The sequence below is a fragment of the Schistocerca piceifrons genome, chromosome 2 (genome assembly GCF_021461385.2).
Source record: "Schistocerca piceifrons isolate TAMUIC-IGC-003096 chromosome 2, iqSchPice1.1, whole genome shotgun sequence".
In the NCBI taxonomy this organism is placed as follows: Eukaryota; Metazoa; Arthropoda; class Insecta; order Orthoptera; family Acrididae; genus Schistocerca; species Schistocerca piceifrons.
Genome location: NC_060139.1, coordinates 693,425,650 through 693,451,124, shown reverse-complemented (window position 1 = coordinate 693,451,124; position 25,475 = coordinate 693,425,650). Strand labels below are relative to the sequence as shown.

Here is a 25,475-nt window from a genome sequence, read left to right as displayed (position 1 = left end):
GTAGATGGAGGTGGGGATGGAGCCACCAGAGAGGAGAAGGCCAACATCTAGGAAGGTGGCATGCTGGGTTGAGGAGGACCTCATGAAGCATGAGAGGGAGAAGGTGTTGAGGTTATGAAAAAAACCTGGCCCTGAGCGTAGAGCATGAAGATATCATCAATGAATCTGAACTAGACTAAGGGTTTGGTAGTTTGGGAGGTGAGGAAGGTCTCCTCTAGATGGCCCATAAAAAGGTTGGCATAGGAGGGTACCATGTGAGTGCCCATGGCTTTGCTGTGGATATGTTCATATAACTTCCCTTCAAATGAGAAGTAGTTGTGGTTTAGGAAAAAGTTAGTAAGGTGTAATTGGAATGAGGTAGTGGATTTGGAGTCGGAAGGATGTTGGGAAAGGTAGTGTTTAATAGTGGTAAGACCATGGGCATGAGGGATGTTAATGTACAGGGATGAGTGATGAGTAGGGATCCAGGGAATAAAGGGGTGTGGATGGTGGAGAGTCGGTGAAGGAATTGGTTGGTGTCTTTGACATAGTAGGCTCGATTGCAGGGTGGAGCCTTCAGAGAGGTGAAGTTCAACATTCAGGAAGGTGGCACACTGGGTTGAGGAGGACCAAGTGAAGCGGAGAGAAGGTGCTGAGGCTGTGAAGAAATGATGATAGGGTGTCTTGGCCGTGAGTCCAGACCATGGTGATATCATCAATGAACATGAACTAAACAAAGGATTTGGAAGTGTGGGAGGTTAGGAAGGTTTCCTTTAGATGGCCCATAAAAAGGTTGGCATAGGTGGTGTCACATTGGTGCTCATGGCTCCACAAATTTGTTAATATACCTCAAAAGAGAAGTAGTTATGTATTAGGCTGTAGTGGTAGTGTTTAGGGAACGAGGTAGTGGGTCTGGAATCTGAAGGACATTGAGAGAAATAGTGTTCGATAGCAGCGAGGCCATCGGCATGAGGGATGGTGGTGTACTTTGATGTGAGAGGCCAGGTTTCGGGCAGTTGCTTGAAGCTTTTTGTCAACAAGAGCAGAAATTCTTTCAGGGGGAGCACAATAACCAACTGCAGTGGGGTGTCCAGGATTGTTGGGTTTATTAATTTTGGGGAGCAAGTAGATGGTATGCTTGTGCAGCGTTTTGTTTAGGGCGATTAGGGAAACGGAGTTGAAAGGGAGGTACTGGAATGATATTCAGTAGGGATTGGAGTTATTTTGGACTTCTGGGACAGGATCACTATGGCAGAGCTTGTAGGTGGAGGAGCCAGACTGTTGGCAGAAGCCTTCTGTTAGTTGGTTACTGTTGTTCATCACAACATTAGTGGGGTCTTTGTCTGCAGGGAGGATGGTAAGATCAGGATCTGTTTTGAGGATGTGTATGACTTTTGTTTCCTTTGCTGAAAGGTATGTGTTTGTAGAAGGGATATGTGAAGGATGGTGATACCAAGTTGAAGGTAAGGAATTCCCAAAAGGTGACCCAATGGGGGACCATGGGTGGATGGTGGTATTAACTGGGAGAGGCAAGGTTCAATGTTGGGACTAGGCTGGTTGTGGTTGGAGGGATTGGTAGCAAAGAGATGTTTCCACTGTAGAAATTGGGAGAAGTAGAGTAGGTCTTCAATATGTCCATCATGGCTAAACTTTGTTGTGAGTCTGAAGATGAGGCCTTTGGATAGGTGTGAAACTTTGTGGGATTGGGGTTTTTGGTGGAAAAGTTAACAACAGAGTATTGGCCCTTTTTTTTTATCTCTAATTCATGGAGTATTTGGACAGAGTCTTGGAGGATGTGGCAAATTGTAAAGGTCAGCTATAGTTGAGTTAGTGTAAGTTGATCCCTGACAGCTGGCAATACTATTACCCGCTTTCAACTATGAAGTGCAAATGGTTACAGGCAAAAACAATAGCCATCTGCAGAGCTCTGGCAACACTGAGGCATTACCATAGAGACTGTTACAAAACTGCGTAATGTGATTGTTTGCAGTAGGCACACAGAGCTGCGGCACCCAGTCCACTGCAACTGTCAGGGATCTTCTTACAGTTATTCAACTATACGCAGGGTGTGGGTCCTATCAGGGGTTGAGGTTTGAGTTTTGAAGTTGCGGTGTATGTAGTTAGGAGTAGACAGTAACAGTATCTTTTGAAGTGTGCAGAGGTTGTTTTAGGATGTGTGTGCCACGTAGATATGTCTATGCAGTACCAAATTTGTGAGGGAGGCACTTGCAGTGGTACAATCTTCTTATGTGTACAAAGTTGCGTTATCAGTTTTTTGTCACGTATGTATCATACATACAGTTGTTTTCAGTAGGACTTGCCAATCCACTTGATATCCAAAGTAATTAAATTGTCCTAAAGCAGATTCATTCCGTTCTTGCAGTCTGTTTGTGGGCACAAAATCTTTTCTTTTTGTATTGGTGATGTGCAAATTGATCAGTTAAAAATGTTACATATTTATAGCACCATTGATTATGGTTGGTTATAATAACTACAATAACTTTTACTCATGGCGTTGCCATTCAGTAATCTTTATGTTAAATAGCCAGTCTCCATTAAAGCTGAAGGAACGATTTGTGTTCCCTTCTATACACCTGAGTGGCCCACATTCCTATGCAGTGTGCTAGTCAAGAAAATGGCAATACGTGATGGGGAAAGCTGGAAGAGCCATGTGGGCTGGTTCTGGCATATTAACCCAAAAGCTAGTGATCACAGTAACATTTGAAATGAGCTAATCCCTCTTAATCAAGGAGGGTCTGGTCTGGGCAGACCATGTGTGGCTTGCAGTCTTTGTTCAGCTGCATCCAGCAGCGTGGGAAAATCGTTTCAGGTATTCCAATTGCTGATACGAGGAGGACAAACTAGACATCTAGCATCAGGTTTTGTGCTCCCGTAATCAGTAGAATTGCCTCGGGAAGGTGTCTTCATAAAATTGTGGTAGCACTCCTCTCATTAAACAGGATAACAATGATGGGGTAAGAATTCTGCAGTTTGTGCATATCCCGGTGAAATGCGATGGACAACAATACTGCATGGGTGAGCTGCCGAGAGCATGCTAGAGATGTTGCCTCGTCAGAGCTGAACAAGATACTGGTCAAGCGATGGTTCAGCATGCCTAGTGTCCAGAAAGTGTGGCCATCTGAGTTCTCCCTCAGGCATAAGTGACCAGTGAGGGTGACATGGGGCTGGTTTCCGATCTACACAGCCCATTGTCTGCTGCTGCAGATGGAGGTGAGGGAAGGAGTAGCCAGAAAGCCATCTGCTGTATTTCAAAGGTTTGTTGAAAACTGTAATTGGTTTTGCATGCTTAAGTCTTGCGCTTACCAATGAAAGGCAATGTATAGCTCTTATCCCTTCATAAATTTGAAATATTCCAAAAGTCAAGCAGTCATAAGTTCAGTCCATTGCATGCTTTCATCATTTAAATCAGTATTTCCGCTTCACTGATGTAAATGTTCACAAACGAGTTTTATATAAGAATCATCAATTAGGCAATTTCAGAAATAAATCACCACATTAACATATTTATGGTTTCTTCAATACTTTTGAGAGATTTATTCCACAGAAGAACATACACTGTTTAGCCATGTAAAGAAAATATTATGTTATTTCGAATACACGCATAGTCGATTGTGGCTAGATCGAAACTTATACAAGGCTTTATTACCAGGTTATATATACCTCTTTTTTTTTTTTTTCAATAATGATAATGAAAAGAGTCTTGAAAATGTTGGGGACATCTTCCTGAATTATGTGGCTGGCCGCTTAGCAGCAAACTAGTCCGGCATACACTCATCAGCAAAACCGAGGTCACAAATGTCATGTTGTAGAACATGCTCTGCAACAGGATATTGCGCGTTGCCAATTTATACCCTCTGCCTATGCCCATTCATCCTGATTGATAATTTGGTGGTAGTCATGTCGATGTAGAAGGCTGACAGCATTTACATAATAGCTGGTATATGACGTGTTGTTTCACAGGTCGCTCTCCCTTTGATAGTGTATGTTTTGCCAGTTACAGGGCAATAGGTGGTGGTAGGAGGGTGCATATACCAGCAACTTGCAATATCCTGTTGCAGAGCATGCTCTACAACATGACATTTGTGACCTTGGCACCTGTTTCACCACACGTGCCATCTAGCTTCTTTCCCAGACTCGTTTCTCAGAACTCCACAGGTGGGAACTAGCATTACAACATGTCCTTGGTTCTCACCATCCACCTGGTCTTAATTTATGGTAGTTTCTTCTGTCTCAGCTTATCTTCAGTGTAACAACTCTTTGCTTCGCTCCGTTTTAGTTCTCTACATCTTTCGTTGTCTTTCCCAACTCTTTTGCACCGGCCCTTCCCACCTCTGTTTTGTACAATGCCCTTAGCTTCACAAACTTTAACTCGTGCACGATGTTTTAGTAATAATCTCTGTCTTGCATATTACCCTGTCTTCCACCTTTAAGCTCTCAGGTTTCCAAATCTCGTCCGATGCAGTCCCCAACAGTCAGTCTTTCCTTCTCATCCTGTACAGTAAGTCTCCCCTGACCCATGGTTCTGGGTGACTTTCCCAAAATCTACCCCTTTTCCTAGACCTCTCCAGTCCATTTCCTTCACCCTTCCACCTTCCCCTTCAACCCTTCTGACTGAAAAAGGAGCCACTGGCTCTGAAAGCTTGCCAATCACAGCAGTCTTTTATGTGTGTGTTCTGTTGCTGCTTGGTGAGTAGATTTTTTATCTATCCAATTAAATAATTTTGTCAATAATTACCGTATATACTCGAATAATCCGCGCATGTTTTTTCCCAAATTTTAGGATGAAAAACTGGGGTGCGCAGATTATTCGAAACATTGTTGTTACTGCTCTGCCTCCAACAATACATCCCATTATACTATTGCATTGTTGCGGCCTTAGTCTGTGACGCATCAGTAGCACGTTAGGAGTGAAGTATTAACATCTTCAAACTTGTTAATTATGGCTACAAGTTCTTGTTATCACTCGTACACTACTAAAGAAAAAGTGAAAATTATTGAAGAAGCCGAGAATATTGGAAACCATGCAGCAGGAAGAAAGTACAACATGAGTGAGAGTTGTATTCATGACTGGCAAAAAAATAAAACGCAGCTTCAAGAAACTAATAGTAATCGCCGAGCATTTCGTGGCCAAAAAGCGAAGCATCCGGGCCTCAAGAAAAGGCTCTGCGATTATGTAGATGAGAAGCGACAATATGGATGCGTGGTGACAAGTGAAATGTGCCAACTTAAAGCATTGTTTTTAGCCAAAGAAATAGGCAATACCAGTTTCAAAGCTAGCCGGGGCTGGCTATCAAGATCTTTCAACTGAAATGGTTTAGGATTCCGGAGGAAAACTACTATCGCTCAGCGGCTTCCAGGCGATTACGGGGGAAAAATAGTGAATTTTCATCATTATGTGATAAATCTGCACCGTAAACAGTCCTATATATTATTGCAAATTGGTAATGCAGATCAAACACCAGTCTATTTTGAGATGCCGCTCGACAACACAGTGAACAGGAAAGGAGAATCCAGCATCATGATACGAACTGGCGGCAATGATGTGCATAACTGGCGATGGACGAAAGCTACCACCTTACGTGATATTTAAAAGAAAAACTATTCTGAAAATATCAGTAAAAGGCATACCGGTATTAGTGAGAGTGAATCCGAACGGGTGGATGGACAATGAACTTATAATTGACTGGGTGACACATGTTTGGCAACGTCGTCCTGGTGCGTTGCTGAATTTACACAGCATGTTGGTTCTGGACAGCTTCCGCGGACATACAACTAAGGAAGTGCGAGACAAATTACAAAAAGGGAAAACTGGCCTGGTCATTATCCCTGGAGGCCTAACATCCATCCTACAACCACTAGATGTGTGTATAAATCGGCCATTCAAAGCTGCACTTAAACAGCGATATACGTAATGGATGGCTGATGAAAACCATAAGTTTGCACCTAGTGGAAAAATCAAATGGCTGGATTTGTCCCAGAATTGTGAATGGGTGAAAAGGGCATGGGACTCCATTCCGCAACCACTGGTGGAAAAATCCTTCAAAAAATGTGGACTCACAAATTCACTGGATGGAACAGAGGATGACGTTCTATGGGAAGATGGTGAAGACGACAATGATTTTCCCGCTAGTGATGATGAAAGTGATGAATAGAGTGATAAGAGAGGAAACGTACCGGTATTGACTAAAATATTTTATTGCACATTCCGTATTAACAAATTCTTAAGCAAGATACCGGTAATTCACATTTATTTTTTTGCTATTGTAGGTACGCGTAGAGTCCCAGCTGGCGGTGATAATGTTCCCCGCCCGCCCGCCTAATGGGCCAGCCGGCCAGCTGCACGCCGCTGGCTGCCCGTCCGCCAGCTGGCCAGCTGCACGCCGCTGAATCGGTTGCGTTTTAACGATGTATCAACCTGTACAGCAGCGTTGCTTCAAACCAGTAGTTATTATACATACTTTTGAACACACCATAACGTTGGAACAATTTTTTTGTAAATAAAACAAATTAAAGCAAAAAATGATTTTTTTTCCTATTCCTCAAAATAGGGGTGCACGGATTATTCGAGTATACAAGGTAATTGTTTTTCATTGTTATATTAGTCCATGTGTCCATCATTCCTTCATATTTAACCCTTTAGTCAGTCTTTGTTGTCGTCTGTCTTGTCCAAACTGTTGTATGTTTTCTACCTTATGTGCTAATCCATTCATTTATTTATCTGTTTCACCAAGATTAATCAGCACTTTCCCCTTCATCTTTCTGTGCTTGTAAATGGGTCTATTTTCATTTTTATTTGCATGTAACAATTCCATTGTTATTTATGAATTTGCATACAACAATTTACAGTTCGTTACACAGCACGGCCTTCTCCCGATCATCTGTCAGCGATTTATTTGCAGATTTGGGAGCTATTTTCTTTTCCACCTTTCACTTATCTTGTTTATATGTAATTCTTTCACATTTTTGTGCATTTGTTTTCCAGCAAATTGCTCTGATTGCCTTTTATTGCCGTCTCTTGCATCACTTTAATTGCCAAGCTAAGTAGTTTACATTTTGTCCTGTGACTTTCACTTTCTGTTTACCCAGTTTCTAAAATTTTGTCTGTTTTCACGACTTTCCCGATCGATTTTTTCCTTTTATCATTTTTCGTATCAATATAGATCACCCACTCATTATCTCTTATTAACAATTTCCATAAGAATAGTTCTAATTTTTTCCAGTTTTTTTCATTGCTTTTCTTCTGGTGGTTTCTTCCCCCCACCCTCTGCTTTATTTTTTTGCACTCGCATGATTTTTAACTCTCCAAACTGTCCTCTCTTACCGTGATGAATTCCATCCCATATTACATCCGTTCCTTTCGAAAACATGTCTTTGCACTATCAAAACTAAGGTCCCACATTCTGTTTCTTGAAACCTGTTTGTCCCTTGGAGTTACTCCAAAAGGCCTAAAATTGAAAGCCAACATTTCTGAATGCAATCCTGTCCTACACCAGGCCCCTTTACAGTTTCAAATATAGCAGTATTTTGCTCTTACCGGGCTAATCTGTGACCTCTACGAGACTTCTCTCCTCCTATAAAATCCTGCAATTATCTGCCCCTCTTGTTTCCTTGAAAGGTATCATCTGGCAAACCAACTTCAAACTCCAAAAACATGCCAGACTTCACATCAAAAAGTTATCCCACCTTCTCCTAAACTACCTGAACAGTAGTATTTCCCTTCCTGTCTCTTTGCAGTTCCTTAAACAGCCACACCATCAACCACCACTCCTCTCCTACAAACCGAGCTTTGCCAACATCCTTAACATCCCAAAGCCTTCACCACTGCCCCCCAGGCCAAGAATAACCTATAATCCCAAGAAACAGTCACAACAGTGCAGTGTCCTTAACCTCTCATCTAAAACACTCTCCCCACCTGAATTATCTGTATTATCTAAGGACTTAACTTTCAGCCCTAAACCTGCATTTGATCTTGCTGCTTTAGTGAAGGACCTCCTTTCCTTCACACATAATATCCATTGGAAATATCACTTTGCGACACAACACCAAAACATTTCCAACAGCAAACATGGCACAGTACTCTTCCTTGAACAGAGCAGACCACGATCCCAACTTGACCCACAACCACTACCTCAAAATCATCCCTTACAAGCCTTCCAAAAATTCCTCACATCCAGCATTGCCTCACAACCCTTCCTCAGGTGCGTACAACATGACCCTAACTTGTCCTCTGCGGAACTCCAGGCTCTACGTTCCCTAAAAGCTGATGACTCCATCATTATCCATCCATCAGACAAAGGATCCACTGCGTGATACTTGACCGAAAGGAGTATGTTAGTGAAGGTCAATGCCAGCTGTCTGACACCTCTACATACAGCATCTGCCATCAAAGTCCCATCCCTGTGATTCAAACTGACCCGCAGTCCCTTCCTAAAATCTCAGGCCCCTCACAAGGACTAACACCTCAATCCATAAAACTTCTCACCCCACCCAAACCACACACCCCCATCTTTTACCTTCTTCCTAAGATCCACATACTCAGTCATTCTGGCCGCCTATAGTTGCTGGCTTCAAAGCACCCACTGAACGTATCTCTGCCTTAGTTGGTCAACACCTGCAACCCATAGTACAAAAACTTCCCTCCTACATCAAAGATACCAACCATTTCCTAGATTGTCGATTCGGTTTTCGTTCTATAGAGCCAAAAAATGAAATGATTCTTGTAGGTGTGCAACATGTCAGAACGTATAACACAAAAACATAAAACATTTGAATATAATATTTACTACCCTGATCATTTGTCAGGAGATTGGGTGAATACAATACGGTAAACTGGTACAGCTTATATTTACAGAATTAACATGCTGTCAGAATGAAACATTGTTATGCACTATTAATAAATTTATCATACACAAAATACCTAATCTTGACTGTTGTGACAAAGTGCTGTCAGAACTTAAATCTAAAAGACATTTTTACTTAAGCTGGCTTAGCAGTCTCTGTTAAGATATTCATCCATAGAGTAGAATTGCCTATCAAAAAATCTTTTAAACTCTGTTTAAACCATGCTTTACCTGAAACCAAGTTTTTAATGATTGCTGGCAATTTATCCCTGACATACATGGTCTGTCTGTTGCTGAACATTTCCTCAGTCACAGCCTACCTGACTCCAAACCTATGACATCCTCCCTGCTCACCTTAATCAACTTCATATGTACCAGCAACTACTTCACCTTTGAGGGGCAGACATACAAACAGATCAGGGGTACGGCCATGGGAACCAGGGGATGGGGGGGATGGCTCCTTCCTGTGCCAACCTTTTTATGGGTTGCTGGGAAGGGGCTTTCCTGTGATCAATAAGTCTTCAGCCCCTGGTTTGGTTAAGTACATTGATGACATCTTTACCGTATGGTCTCATGGTAAGGACTGACCTGCTAAAATTCCTGGAGTTTCTGAATACCTTCTTCCAATTAAATTTCACATGGTCCTATTCCGAATCCCATACCACTTTCCTTCACGTTGATCTCGTCCTCACCAAAGGCCAGCTACACACTTTCGTCCACATTAAACCTACCAACAAACAACAGTACTTACATTTTGACAGTTGCCATCCTTTCCATGTCAAACGTTACCTCTCCCCCCCCCCCCCCCCCCCCCCCACACACAACACACACACACACACACTCATCCCCACCCCCAATACAGTGTTGACATCCAATGCAAACATATTTGTTAGGGTCCCAGACTCTTTAACAGCAATACACCACCATTCTCACATCAGCCTTCACTGCACATAATTACCCCACCAGCCTAATTAAAAAGCAGATTTCCCAAGCCATCACATCCAATCCTGGTACTGTCCGATCCCTCTACAAAACAGTCTTTGGAGCACAACCATTCGTGACTCAATATTATTCTGGTCTGGAATGTGTTAATCAGCTACTTCGACAGGGCCACAACTTCCTAAAATCGTGCCCTGAAATGAGATCCATTCTGTCTGAAATTTTGCCCACCACACCTAGAATAGCTTTCTGTCACCCTCCCAATCTCCGCAATATTCTTGTCAGACTGTATGCTCCCTCTGCACCCATCTCCCTACCCTATGACTCCTGCCCCTGTGGCCATCCCCCCCCTCCAAGACTTGCCTATGCACCCTCCTACTGCCACCTATAATGGCCCTGTAACTGGCAAAAAATATACTGTCAAAGGGAGAGCCACCTGTGAAAGGACACGTCATATACCAGCTATTATGTAAACACTGTTCAGCCTTCTACATCAGCATGACTACCACCAAATTATCAATTAGGATGAATGGGTATAGGCAGAGGGTATTTACTGGCAGCTCGCAATATCCTGTTGCAGAGCATGCTCTACACCATGCCATTCATGACCTTGGCTCCTATTTCACCACATGCGCCATCTGGATTTTTCCCCCCCAGACACCAGTTTCTCAGAACACTGCAGGTGGGGTCTAGCACTACAACACGGCCTTAATTTACGTTAATTTCTTCTGTCTCGGCTTTTTTTCACTATAACCGCTCTTTGCTTCACTCCGTTTTAGTTCTCTACATCTGTCATTGTCTTTCCCAACTATTTTTCAACCCCCCCCCCCCCCCCCCCCCTCTGTCACGTACAATGCACTTAGCTTTTCACGCTTATTAACTTGTGCACAATGTTTTAGTAGTAATCTCTGTCTTGCTTATTACCCTGTCTTCCATCTTTAAGCTCTCAGGTTTCCAAATCTCGTTCGATGCAGTCCCCAACAATCAGTCTTTCCTTCTCATCCCATTTGGTAAGTCTCCCCTAACCCGCGGTTCTGGTGACTTTCCCAAAATTTACCCCTTTTTCCTTGACCTCTCCAGTCCTTTTCCTTCACCCTTCTTCATTCCCCTTCAGCCTTCCTGCCTGAAGATGAAGCCACTGGCTCTGAAAGCTGGCCAGTCACAACAGTCTCTTATGTGTGTGTTCTGCCGCCCACGGTGAGTAGATTTTTTATCTATCCAATTAAATAATTTAACTAAAAACAAAGATGACGTGACTTACCAAACGAAAGCGCTGGCAGGTCGATAGACACAAACATACACACAAAATTCAAGCTTTCGCAACAAACGGTTGCTTCATCAGGAAAGAGGGAAGGAGAGGGAAAGACGAAAGGATGTGGGTTTTAAGGGAGAGGGTAAGGAGTCATTCCAATCCCGGGTGCGGAAAGACTTACCTTAGGGGGAAAAAGGACGGGTATACACTCGCACACACACACATATCCATCCACACATACACAGACACAAGCAGACATTTGTAAAGGCAAAGAGTTTCCCTCTATTATATACAATTAAATAATTTTATCAATAATTGCTTGTTTTCGCTGTTATACTAGATCGAGAAAGGATTTGTTCTGAAAGCTGGCAAGTTTTCCAATTTCCTTTTGTGTCCACCTGTTGACAACTCAAAGCTTCCACTATTCATTGTGTGGTCTCCTTTACTCTAAAATTATTTATATTTAAAATAATATTTAATGGTATGTATTGGTAGTAGTTTTCTTTTTAATACCATTTCAGTGGCATTGTTACAGGAATTCGAGTCTTTGCCAAAAAATTCAGTTCCAGAAATACAGCGCTGCAACCTGACAGGAGTTGTGTTGCAACTTCTAGCTTTGGGGGTAAACTGTGTGTCATTTGATTTTATTGATAAACCTCCTAGGGAAGTAAGTATAAATTTATACAATCAATTCTTTTCATTACCATAAAGAATATTATTTTCTGCACAGATTCTGCTAAGCCCTGAATATCTTTTTGCAGCCTCATGTATTTTGTTGAAAAGTACATCATGTTGAAATAAAGATTCCGTTCCCAATAGCAAATTTTAAACATCTTGCATATGTCGTCTATCTGACTCAGTGGCAATGTGTGTCATACTAAAAATCCACAGGACTGACATTCAATTCTCAGTTACTCCTGCTACTTTCTTTTCACTTACTGCCTGTTTCACCTCTGACAATGATTTGTATATGTGAAAAATGCTAATTATACTTTGTTTTGGAGTCTGGTTAAATTATAGGTCAGGTTCTCCTGTGGCTAATTGGGTAAGTCAGTTCAAAAGTCAATGGGGCAAAGGTATACCATATCCAATTGGACTACATCTAGTAAAGCATTGCTGTGTGTAAACAAAATTTCACGTTGAGCTTACCTTTACTGTGGGAAGGGAATGGGGGGGGGGGGGGGGGGTGCAGATATGTGTTTACTATCTGCCATTAATTACTGATTGAAATATTGTGTGTTCATCTGAGCAAATGGTCTTACGTACTTGATGTAAAATTGGAGGTCTTACTGACTTTTGATGAAGACAGTATGCTGTATAGCTATTTGGAGGAAGGTCATCAAAGATTTCAAATGTGTTGGCTATGTCCAAGAATGGCAAAGGCAAAATATGAACATCAAAGTGAAGAGCAGTTGTAATTGTATGCATGATTGGGTTCCTTCTTGCCACCCATCATAGAGAACGCACTCTGTTAACATATATAAAAGATGAAGCATCTGCATCAGCTGATTCCTAGTACAACAAGAACTTAATGTGATGAGGCGGAGATAAGGATGAAAATGTAGCAAAAAAATATGTGACTATTAGAATGCAAAGAGTGGTATACTGCTATCTACTTGTACTAGTACACAGGACAGGAGGTGGCCAAATGATGATAATGGCTGATTTGAATACCACTTTAGGTGAACTGTTTTGTTACTTCTTTAATTTACTTTCTATGTAGAGAATGTGAAGTGAAGGCACCACAGCTAACAACAAAGTTGAAAACAATATATGATTTAATTACCGCAAAATCTCATCCGGAGGCCTTAGACTTCAGCCACCATCTGCATCCTGCAAGAAATGAATCCCATAAAGTAAACAATAAATCATCAGATTTGTGTCACTTACTTCAAGGCAGCTAGATTTTGGGAAAAACCCCCTGCACCAGTTTTGGATTGGCAAGATAAATTTCAAAGAAGCTGCTGGATGAACAAAACTGCATTTGTTATTAGTCTCAGTAAACATGGGCATTGTGTTGATTTGTGTTTATGCAGGTGCTGTATTTTGGACGTAGCCTTGCTTGTTAAATGTCACACTTTTAATGTATTTGTCCGGTTGTAGACTAGTTTGTTAACAGACTAAATTGGCACTTTTTATTTGGTGGAATAGATTTTCAGAATTTTTTTTTTTTGTAACAAATAAAACATTGTTTATTCAGCAGTGGTTGCTGTGGTGTTGTTCAAATACTTGTAAACTGTGGGGCACTGCCTGCATAAAATAATCTGCATCACATGCAGTGGTGCACTACAATCATGGGGCCCCTGGGATATGTACCCAAAGTGGGCTCTCCTCCCTCCACCATGCCGGACCTCCCACTGCGAGATGGCTCAGTCATTACGACATAGGATTGGAGGACTGCAGTTCAAATCCCAGTTCAGCTCACCAGATGTAGGCTTTCCTTTATTGCCCTAGATCCCTTAAGATAAATATGCGAATTGTTCCTTTAAAAGGACACACCCAATTTCCCTCCCATTTCTTACCCACATTGAGCTTGTGCTCCATGTCTACTGACTTCATGATCAGTGGGACGTTAAACACTAATCTTATCTTTCTTACTACCCAAAGCAAATATTTGTGACATAAGAAAATGTAGCTTTTATAAAAATTTGTATTTTACTTTTATTACGAACTTTTTACTTTCAGAGTATAAATATTACAAATAATATAAAAAAAGTTATATAACATCCAATATTGTATGAGAAAACAGAAATGACATATTACTTTGAAGGAAGTACATAAGGCCCTCGAACATGAGCGACATGTTGTAGCAGTCTGCCACCGGGTTATGCATTCAAGCTATAGATGTCACGTGTGTGGACAAATCGCAGATCGAAGCTAACAGTCACTGATCATGTGGAGTTCCCATGCAATCTAACAAATCACTTATGACTTTGACACTATGGCTGCTTGGCTGCAACTCATTTGTGTAGATATTAAGAATGGTCATATAGTTTTGTTTCATTTTGCTATGCCCATGTAGAGTAAGAACTTAATGTTAGAATTTATGGTTATTCTGGCAACAAAAACCACTCTGTAAAGCGAAGTTTTAGATGGAGATGAGTATACAAATATAAAAACATTGAAACTCTTAAAATTTTGTAATGATTAGTATTTTGAAACTTGTGCTGTCGAAGTAGAAATTCATGTTAAGTTAATAGCTATAATCACAATCCGTCTGGTGATTTTCCCACATCATTAAAGTTTTCAATGTCTCAAGAGAATGAGGTAATATTAAGCACATTTTAATTTAAATCTGTTTTGTAAATAATTGTAGTTAAAGTGTAAGCCTAATAGGCGAAACAAGATTTGATGAGCTTAAGAAGTATTTGCTAAATACAGACAGGAAAGATGTACACAACATTCATGATGTCAGTGAAAGATGTAATGTATTGTGTAGTATAGCTTACAGTTCCCAAGAGAAGTATTTGAAAGAAATTTTAATAAATTACAGTTCCCATTTTTAACTAATTTTTTGTAAATTTTTGTCATTATTTATTTATCGAATTAATGTATAGTTAATACACACAATTTTCGGCAGTTACATACAGCTGTATACATCTGTACAAATGAAAAACAATGAATTTGACAAGGTTACATTTGTTTCATAACTGATTATCCACTTATTCAATCCAGTGCAAAGAGGAAAACTTCTTCACTATTATGACATGTTCGAGTCCAAAAGTCACTAACAATATGATGTATAGCCTGATGTGGAGGTCTACAGTCACAGTAAAGATTGGGCAGTGTGTCACACTTGAGGTTTGCATTGTTGCACCTGCCATATTCCGTTCCGATTTGATTCAGTGCAGCATGTTGTTGTTGTGGTCTTCAGTCCTGAGACTGGTTTGATGCAGCTCTCCATGCTACTCTATCCTGTGCAAGCTTCTTCATCTCCCAGTACCTACTGCAACCTACATCCTTCTGAATCTACTTAGTGTATTCATCTCTTGGTCTCCCTCTACGATTTTTACCCTCCACGCTGCCCTCTAATACTAAATTGGTGATCCCTTGATGCCTCAGAACATGTCCTACCAACCGATCCCTTCTTCTGGTCAAGTTGTGCCACAAACTTCTCTTCTCCCCAATCGTATTCAATACTTCCTCATTAGTTATGTGATCTACCCATCTAATCTTCAGCATTCTTCTGTAGCACCACATTTTGAAAGCTTCTATTCTCTTCTTGTCCAAACTGTTTATCATCCATGTTTCACTTCCATACATGGCTACACTCCATACAAATACTTTCAGAAATTACTTCCTGACACTTAAATCTATACTCGATGTTAACAAATTTCTCTTCTTCAGAAACTCTTTCCTTGCCATTACCAGCCTACATTTTATATGCTCTCTACTTCGACCATCATCAGTTATTTTGCCCCTAAATAGCAAAACTCCTTTACTACTTTAAGTGTCTCATTTCCTAATCTAATTCCCTCAGCATCACCCGACTTAATTCGACTACATTCCATTATCCTCGTTTTGCTTTTGTTGATGTTCATCTTATATCCTCCTTTCAAGACACTGTCCATTCCATTCAACTGCTCTTCCAAGTCCTTTGCTGTCTCTGACAGAATTACAATGTCATCGGCGAACCTCAAAGTTTTTATTTCTTCTCCATGGATTTTAATAACTACCCCAAATTTTTCTTTAGTTTCCTTTACTGCTTGGTCAATATACAGATTGAATAACATTGGGGAGAGGCTACAACCCTGTCTCACTCCCTTCCCAACCACTGCTTCCCTTTCATGTCCCTCGACTCTTATAACTGCCATCTGGTTTCTGTACAAATTGTAAATAGCCTTTTGCTCCCTGTATTTTACCCCTGCCACCTTTAGAATTTGAAAGAGAGTATTCCAGTCAACATTGTCAAAAGCTTTCTCTAAGTCTACAAATGCTAGAAACGTAGGTTTGCCTTTCCTTAATCTTTCTTCTAAGATAAGTCGTAAGGTCAGTATTGCCTCACATGTTCCAGTGTTTCTACGGAATCCAAACTGATCTTCCCTGAGGTCCGCTTCTACTAGTTTTTCCATTCGTCTGTAAAGAATTCGTGTTAGTATTTTGCAGCTGTGGCTTATTAAACTGATAGTTCGGTAATTTTCACATCTGTCAACACCTGCTTTCTTTGGGATTGGAATTATTATATTCTTCTTGAAGTCTGAGGGTATTTCACCTGTTTCATACATCTTGCTCACCAGATGGTAGAGTTTTGTCAGGACTGGCTCTCCCAAGGCCGTCAGTAGTTCCAATGGAATGTTGTCTACTCCGGGGGCCTTGTTTCGACTCAGGTCTTTCAGTGCTGTGTCAAATTCTTCACGCAGTATCGTATCTCCCATTTCATCTTCATCTACATCCTTTTCCATTGTCCTCAAGTACATCACCCTTGTATAGACCCTGTATATACTCCTTCCACCTTTCTGCTTTCCCTTCTTTGCTTAGAACTGGGTTTCCATCTGAGCTCTTGATGTTCATACAAGTGGTTCTCTTATCTCCAAAGGTCTCTTTAATTTTCCTGTAGGCAGTATCTATCTTACCCCTAGTGAGATAAGCCTCTACATCCTTACATTTGTCCTCTATCCATCCCTGCTTAGCCATTTTGCACTTCCTGTTGATCTCATTTTTGAGACGTTTGTATTCCTTTTTGCCTGCTTCATTTACTGCATTTTTATATTTTCTCCTTTCATCAATTAAATTCAATATTTCTTCTGTTACCCAAGGATTTCTACTAGCCCTCGTCTTTTTACCTACTTGATCCTCTGCTGCCTTCACTACTGCATCTCTTAAAGCTACCCATTCTTCTTCTACTGTATTTCTTTCCCCCATTCCTGTCAATTGTTCCCTAATGCTCTCCCTGAAACTCTGTACAACCTCTGGTTCTTTCAGTTTATCCAGGTCCCATCTCCTGAAATTCCCACCTTTTTGCAGTTTCTTCAGATTTAATCTACAGGTCATAACCAATAGATTGTGGTCAGAGTCCACATCTCCCCCTGGAAATGTCTTACAATTTAAAACCTGGTTCCTAAATCTCTGTCTTGCCATTATATAATCTATCTGATACCTTTTAGTATCTCCAGGGTTCTTCCATGTATACAACCTTCTTTCATGATTCTTAAAGCAAGTGTTAGCTGTGATTATGTTGTGCTCTGTGCAAAATTCTACCAGGCGGCTTCCTCTTTCATTTCTTAGCCCCAATCCATGTTCATCTACTACTTTTCCTTCTCTCCCTTTTCCTACACTCGAATTCCAGTCACCCATGACTATTAAATTTTGTCTCCCTTCACTATCTGAATAATTTCTTTTATTTCATCATACATTTCTTCAATTTCTTCGTCATCTGCAGAGCTAGTTGGCATATAAACTTGTACTACTGTAGTAGGTGTGGGCTTCGTATCTATCTTGGCCACAATAATGCGTTCACTATGCTGTTTGTAGTAGCTTACCCGCATTCCTATTTTCCTATTCATTATTAAACCTACTCCTGCATTACCCCTATTTGATTTTGTGTTTATAACCCTGTAGTCACCTGACCAGAAGTCTTGTTCCTCCTGCCACCGAACTTCACTAATTCCCACAATATCTAAATTTAACCTATCCATTTCCCTTTTTAAATTTTCTAACCTACCTGCCCGATTAAGGGATCTGACATTCCACACTCCGATCCGTAGAACGCCAGTTTTCTTTCTCCTGATAACGACATCCTCTTGAGTAGTCCCCGCCCGGAGATCCGAATGGGGGACTATTTTACCTCCGGAATATTTTACCCAAGAGGACGCCATCATCATTTAATCATACAGTAAAGCTGCATGCCCTCGGGAAAAATTACGGCTGTGGTTTCCCCTTGCTTTCAGCCGTTCGCAGTACCAGCACAGCAAGGCCGTTTTGGTTATTGTTACAAGGCCAGATCAGTCAATCATCCAGACTGTTCCCTTGCAACTACTGAAAAGGCTGCTGCCCCTCTTCAGGAACCACACGTTTGTCTGGCCTCTCAACAGATACCCCTCCGTTGTGGTTGCACCTACGGTACGGCTATCTGTATCGCTGAGGCACGCAAGCCTCCCCACCAACGACAAGGTCCATGGTTCATGGGGGTGCTTGCATGATACATGAGATCCAATTGGCTGCTTAGCATCTGACAACATGTCATGCAGGCACACATCTGTTATTGTAAGTATTACTGGACAAAAACAGATCAACTGCCACTGCTGCTAAATGTTAGCAGTTTGTTTTCAACATCACACATTCACGAGGGTGGCATTTGAAATACTGAATGAAATTGCTTAGTAAATCACTCGTTTGTTGTAGGGCCAAAGAGAATAACTGATTGCAGGTAATGACACAAGTTATCCGTTGTCCGTTTGCGGGGCCTTTTAAGTATGAATTCTCATGTTAAAATAAAAACTGATAATGAGATGATGTGGTTAGTGGCCTAAATTTATGTCATAAATGTTTTTCCTCATTTCTGTACCTAGAAAATGCTGTATTGTTTTAGAAATATCAGTTCATTGTCCTATTTCATCTTCTATATTCAGTGATAGTTCATACCTCATTGTGGAACTTAAACAGTGTTTTTAAATATCTTTAGCTGTGAAAAAGCACTCAGCTTTTGCTACACAAACAAATACTGTTAGATATATCATGGCAGCTCTGTGCAGGTCAAGGTAACTTTCCACCAGGGAGTTGTATTTCACTAATAATAGCTCCAATGAGTTTTTTTATACCAAATTGTGTTGATATTTGTGCTTTAAACATAGTTATCAATACCAGTTGTGCTGGGAACAGAGGACAACTTCATCAGGAAATGTCATGTCAAAGTGTTTTATTTTTAAGTTCTGCATCACAGACACTAGATATGAATAAAAGCTGTATTGGTCTGCATGGATATTTGACTTACTTTGTTCACTGAAACAGCGTATTTAGTTGTAAACGAACAGTGTCAATCATTGGATAAAAAAGCTAGATATTATGCTGACTTCTTATCTTCTTGTGACCTGTTGAAGTGCTTCTGTACTGCTTTTATTTGTTTGTTAGGGAGTTTGCATTCAATTCGCCAATCTTTCACTGATATTCAAAATTTCATCAAGCGATTTGACGTATAATCTTTTATGTTAGCTATTTCTGACAGCACGATACTTTAGAGGTCATATGCAAATCCAGTGTGCATATTTTCAGGTTGCAAGACCTTAAATGCTGTGGTATTTTTTATAGTTATTTGCTTTCAACCAAATCATGGGTAAGACATTTGGAAATTTCAATTTTTATTGTAGTACCTATTGCTACTTTCCATTTATTAACTGTCGTACTTGTAAGAATTGTGTTTGTCAATTCATTAAGAACATATGTCTCAGTCTAACGTTACATTTTAAGTACTCACAGAACACGATTTTAAATTTTGGCACAGTAACATGCCGTGGTTAAAATATTTGGATGTGTAGCATATAGGATTCTTTGTTTTGTATTACAACTCTTCTCCATTCGATCCAAATAATTATTCTTAACAGTATGTTTTCTGCACTATATATTTTTGTTATAAACAGTGACATATTCTCTTCTTTGCATTATTATGTAAGTGAAACACCAACACACCTGGCATTTCATATTTTTTCCACTTTTTTTTTACATTTTAATTTCCCCCTGTTTTCCTCTTTCTTTCTTTTGGGCACCAGGGTTCCCCAGCACATTGCCAGAGGTAGTTATGCCCATGATCATGTGATCGTTTCTACAAGTGGAAACACATGAGAGTACAATGAAGTAACTGACCCAGTACCACCTTAGACTGGAGTAACTGATTTATGTTCTCCCCAGGTTCTGTTTATCTGTTGCCATGCCATGAAATGAGAATATTCTCTCCACTTTCCACACTCTCCAACAGTTGTATTCCATCTCCCACTCAACCCACACAATGTCCTTGTCCATCCCTATTTCACTCCTGCTCCCGACCCCTTGTGCCATGACTCATATCACTGCAATAGGCCTAGATGCAAGACCTGTCCCACACATCCTCCCACTACCACCAACTCCAGTCCTATCACTGGCACCTCCTACCCCATCAAAGGCAGGGCCATCTGTGAAAGCAGCCATGTGCTCTAACAACGTAGCTGCAACCACTGTGCTACATTCTTGGTACCCATGACAATTAACATGCTGTCTATGCAATGAATTGCCACCACAAGACTGGCCAAGAGAGAGACAGACTGACTGTACAGTTGCTGAGCATGCTGCACAACATGATTTGCTCAACTTCCAACAACTGCTTCACAGCTTTTTCCACATGGATTCTTCTCCAACACCAGCTTTTCTGAACTGCATTGGTGGGAATCCTCCCTGCAACTTATCCTTCATTCCTGTAACCTCACTGACCTCAACCTTTGCTGGTCCCTGTTCTTCACCAGCCTAGCCCCTTCCCTGTTCCCACTCCACCCCTGCACACGTCTTCTATCCCACAAATATGCCTGGATAATTCTTTCCCTTCTCTGCTTACCTCCTCTCCCCTTTACCTCCCACCCCAAAATACAGCTTCCTGATGCTGCGCCTAGCAGCTCACCATTCTGTCCTAGCCACACACCCAAGTGCTCCCATAGGCAGCCATTGCACCTTCCCCAACTCCTACAGTGCTATCCCTCCTGTCCACCACACGCCTCTTCTGTACCCCTACTACCAACTCCATTGTAGACTGCTGCTCACTTCAGATGCAGCAGCAGCAGCAGCCTTAGTGCCCTGAGCTGACAGTAGTCATGTGATGTGAGTTTCTACGTCTGATGAAGGACATAATACCATAGCTAAATAATCTTTAACGGTGTTTATTATTGTGTATCATCACTAATAACCACCTCTGTATGGTGTTTAATTTTTATTGGGTGGTATTTTTGTACCTCTTATTTTTTTCTATGGGGTTCACTTCAATATCAGAATATGCATTTCTAGCCTTGTGAAATTTATTAGTAGCTCACTTAACACCAGTACAAGCTGTTGGATGGCATAATCTTTATACTTATTTTTATTTTGTCTTGTCATAAATTTTAGCAACAGTTCTAATCGTTAAACTGCAACTCATCATATTATTCTAATATTGTTATTGTTTATGTGTTTTTTTCATAGTGATTAAGGTCTTATTCAAAATCCCCCCTCCCAATAGCAATTGACAGTGTATCTTAACAATCCAAGATATTTTGACAGCATTAACAGAATTTTGCAAAAATATTCATGTCAAAAAGTACTAAATATTTTATAATACCTACTTCAGTGTTATTTTTGTTCAAAGTTGTAGGACTGTAGTACTGCTGGTTCATTATTTAATAACATATTTCACAATATCTACAATAAGCAAAAAGTATTGTAGGTGACAGTTTAAGTTTTGGTGCTGGTGCACTGTTTTGCATTAGATACTCTAGAGATAATTGTGTTATAGTGTTTCACCATTTTTAACCATGTTGTTGATTTCCCAGTTTCTACAGTAATACCTTGTTTATCATGAATTTTAGTTTATTGCAGTGTTTAAACTTTATTTAATACATCTTGATTTCAGTCCTTAATAGCAGCACTGCAACAACTAAAACAGCTTAATGCCATAGAGTCTGTAGACTCACCTGTCCTCACAAAATTGGGACACCAAATGTCCCAATTTCCACTTGATCCTCGGTTTAGCAAAATACTTTTGGCTGCAAAAGATTACAATTGTGTGTAAGTATTTTTTACGAACCTTTCTTCACTGCCAACAAAAGTGAAGGTTATACTGTCTGTTTGATAATTTGTATGCTTAATTATCCTATTGTGGAGACATGGCTTTTTAAAACAGGCAGCATATACATTGCATTGCATTTTTTAAAATATTAATTTGAGAAGGTAGATAATATAACATATACATGGAGACTGAAGTGATGAATGGAAATTTGTACCAAGGCCAGGTTTTGAATCCAGGTCTCCTCCTCACCAGGAAGATGCGCTAACCACAATGCCACCGTGGCACAGTGGCGTTGCACAGCTGCACGGGCTACCCTAGTGTGCCTCCATCCTCAACCCAAATTCCCATTTGTGCCTCAGCCCACTTAGTGTTCCCCCTAAACTCAAACAGCTTTGCAAAAGCCCTCCAACTGTATTGCAATACCACCTCAGCACCTAACGAAACTGTGCTTTTTAATCAAATGAAACTATGTGGTGCCAGAGACGTTTGCAAGTCTCATACATCTGTTATGTATATATGTAGACTGAAGCGATGAACAAAAATGAGTACCGATGCTGGGATTCAAACCCATGTCTCCTACTCACTAGGCAGATGCACTAACCACTATGCCACTCTGCATAGGGGAATACAAAGTTGGCTGAGGTGTGAATGGGTATTTGGACTGAGGTGGGAGGCATGCTAGTGTAGTCCGTGTGGTTGTGCAAAGCTATTATGGCAGGGTGGCATAGTGGTTAGCGCATCTACCTGGTGAACAGTAGAGCCATGTTCGAATCCAGGTCTTGGTACGAATTTTCGTTCGTCCCTTTAGTCTACATCTACACATCATAGATGTTTCGGACTTGAAAAAGTCTCTGGAGCCATATAGTTTCATTTTCTTAGAAAGCACCTATGCCTGGATTTCAGGCAGTATCCCCTGTTTCTTTTGATGCTGAGGTGCTTTTCCAATACAGTTGCAGAGCCTCTGCAAGGTACAAATTTTCATTCATCACATCAGTTTGCATGTATGCGTCATACATGTTTGAGACTTGGAAAGATCTCAGGAACCAAATAGTTTCATTTGAGGGTAGATAATAGGTATTTACATTATAAATCCTGTATTTCAGAATTTTTGGCCTTTCATTCATGCATAATTTGTTTGTTCACGTACCTTCCTTTAGTATTTGAAGAAAAAAATGTTGTCTCTTAAGTCTTTCTAAAGACTAGATTCAGTGCTGGTATCTATCTCCTTTAGTCTGCATCTTAGTCTTTTACATATACAAAAAAAAAAATCTTTTGTGGTTGCAATCGAACATATAGCTCTTCAATGTTATTGACTGTTTTTATAATTTTCTTACAATGCACAGTACATTTTGGTGTGAAGTTACCACTAATATCCTATACTTGTTCGTGTAGGACAAGTCACAAAAATAGTACTACTTTCATTATTTCAGTTTAAAAATGTGATTGTAATAGTCAGTCTTCTCTTTTTAGAGATTTTGCAAAAACTAACAAAGTGAGGTGGATGTGTTGATTCTGCCACTATTTTATATAAATTAATAACAAACATTGTAATTACTTAGTCAGTTTTATGTTTTACTACTAATGCCAGTTTACCTTGTATGTAAATAGTAAGTGCTTGTCATGAAAACTGAATTTATCCATGTGAAATATGTATTCAACACACATAGCAGTGACTATCTCACACTTTGCTGCATCTCAAAATACCTTTTTGTTTTTAGTTTTTCTCCTACGTGACGTGACTCATAATTATTACATTCCTGGAATGCTTAATAACTGAAGAGCCATAACATTATGACCATTTACCACAAGACTGACTGCCACATGGTTGCATTGCCAGCCTTTGATGAGGGAAGTAAAGTATATAAATGGACCAGAGAAATCATTCTAGTCATGATATGGCCTGCAAATACGAAAATCCACTGACGTGAGTGAGTTTGGGAGTGGACAGATCATTATGGTCCGGTGCCTGGGAACAGGCTTCTTGGAAACAGAAAAGCTGGTTGATTGAGTAGGCAACGAAATGTTGAACATCCACACCTAATCACAGAACATAGAGGTCATAGGTTTGCCCACTCTGTACACCAGGATAGGTGTTGATCTGTGGCAGATCTGATGACAGTTTACATTGTTGGTGCAGGCACAAAATGTTTCAGAACACACCTTTCTGCCCACATTGTTGAATGTTGGGTTCTACAGCAAACAACCCTCCTACTTGTTCCCATGTTTACATTGTGAGATTGGATCATGGATCAAAGAAATTGCGTCACTTGGTCCAATGAGTTATGTTTCTTGTAACAATGCATTCACAGTCATGTCCAGACACACAGTCATCCATGAGAATGATTGCTTGACATATGCACCACACCAGGGAGATAGGCCTTTGTGAGCACTATTAAGTTGTTGTTGGGAATGTATTATGCTGTTGGGGATATTCACCTGGCCTTCCATGACACCTGTGGTAGCAGTCAAAGGTACCTTGTCACCTATGAACTATGCAAACGTTATTTTGGACCACCTGCATCCCTTATGCTTGATATTTATCCTGGTCATGATGGCTTTCTTCAGCAGGATTACTGTCTGAGTCACAAGCCCAGAATCGAGCTGCAGCAATTTAATGAGCATAGTAGTGAACTCAGTTGATGTCTTGGCCACCAAAGTCCCCTGATCGGAACCCAGTAGAACACTTGTTCGGTGTCAGCTCCATGCCCATGAACCACCAGCATGTAATTTACACTATTGCGTGACCTGTGTGTAGACATCTAGTGCCACGTACCTCTGGAAACCTACCAAGGATTTGTTGAATCCATGTCATGCAGAATCACTGCTGTATTGTCTTCCAAAGGTGGGCAAGCATCCAGTTAAGCAGTGGTCATAATGTTTTGGCTCATTGCTGTACATTGTAATATCAATGTGTTTCTTAATGTCATAGATTTTCACTTGAAGTTGTTATGTGATAGCTGCCATGCAAACATATAACATCTTATTAATAAATTTACCATTTGTTCACCAGGGAAGAAGTGATCAGTATAGTAGCTCTTCTGTCAAGCGAATCAGTTTTTGTGACACCACCAAACAAACGTGAGGAGGCCTTGTCAGCAAGGCAGAAATTTGTTTCTTCTGCTGGAGATCATATAACTTTGTTGAATGTCTTCAGAACATTTTCAAAAATTTCACAGAAAAAGGTAAATGTTTTTGTCACTTCACATAATCTATACCACAGTGTCCAATCTTATAACTAATTTGTTTAAGGTAAACATTTGTCATTTTTTGTGGTGCCTCAGTGCTTCTTATCCAAAAAATGGTTTATGCAGGTCTTTCACTATTTCATTTGTGAATAGATGTATGCTTTGTCTGTCCACAATAACTACAGTGGCAAAGTGAAATGGAAAATATCAAAAGTATACTGTAAGCTGTGGTTGAAACAGCTGAAAGTCTGCAGCTATTGTTGTTGTATTGTAAAGGATTAAACTTACATAATTTAGCAGAGACTGGATCCTCTTTTATTCCAAATTCTAATGGAAAGGGAGTAGACTTAGTCATTTCTCTAATTTAATTATAATAGAGATATAAACCAGAGTTCTGTGAAATTGAGCAGTGTCAGAAACAAAATCTATGTGAGAGGGAAACATCACCAATGTTTGTGATGTCCATTTGCTCAGCCAAGAAAAGCCAGGGAGCCAATGGCATTAAAAGCTTTCCACAAGTTCTGATACACTGAAATCTGCTT

General features: G+C 40.4%; 1 protein-coding gene across 2 annotated transcripts in view; it reads left to right on the top strand.

The window, feature by feature from the left end:
* Positions 1 to 25,475, top strand: part of LOC124777737 (ATP-dependent RNA helicase DHX33) — a 133,600-nt gene that overhangs the window by 95,361 nt on the left and 12,764 nt on the right. For both annotated transcript variants that reach the window (XM_047253237.1, XM_047253238.1), the window contains 3 exons: positions 11,567 to 11,698; positions 21,593 to 21,747; positions 24,759 to 24,930. In XM_047253237.1, coding sequence (XP_047109193.1) covers positions 11,567 to 11,698; positions 21,593 to 21,747; positions 24,759 to 24,930 — 459 coding nt within the window. The remainder of the gene's footprint in view (positions 1 to 11,566; positions 11,699 to 21,592; positions 21,748 to 24,758; positions 24,931 to 25,475) is intronic.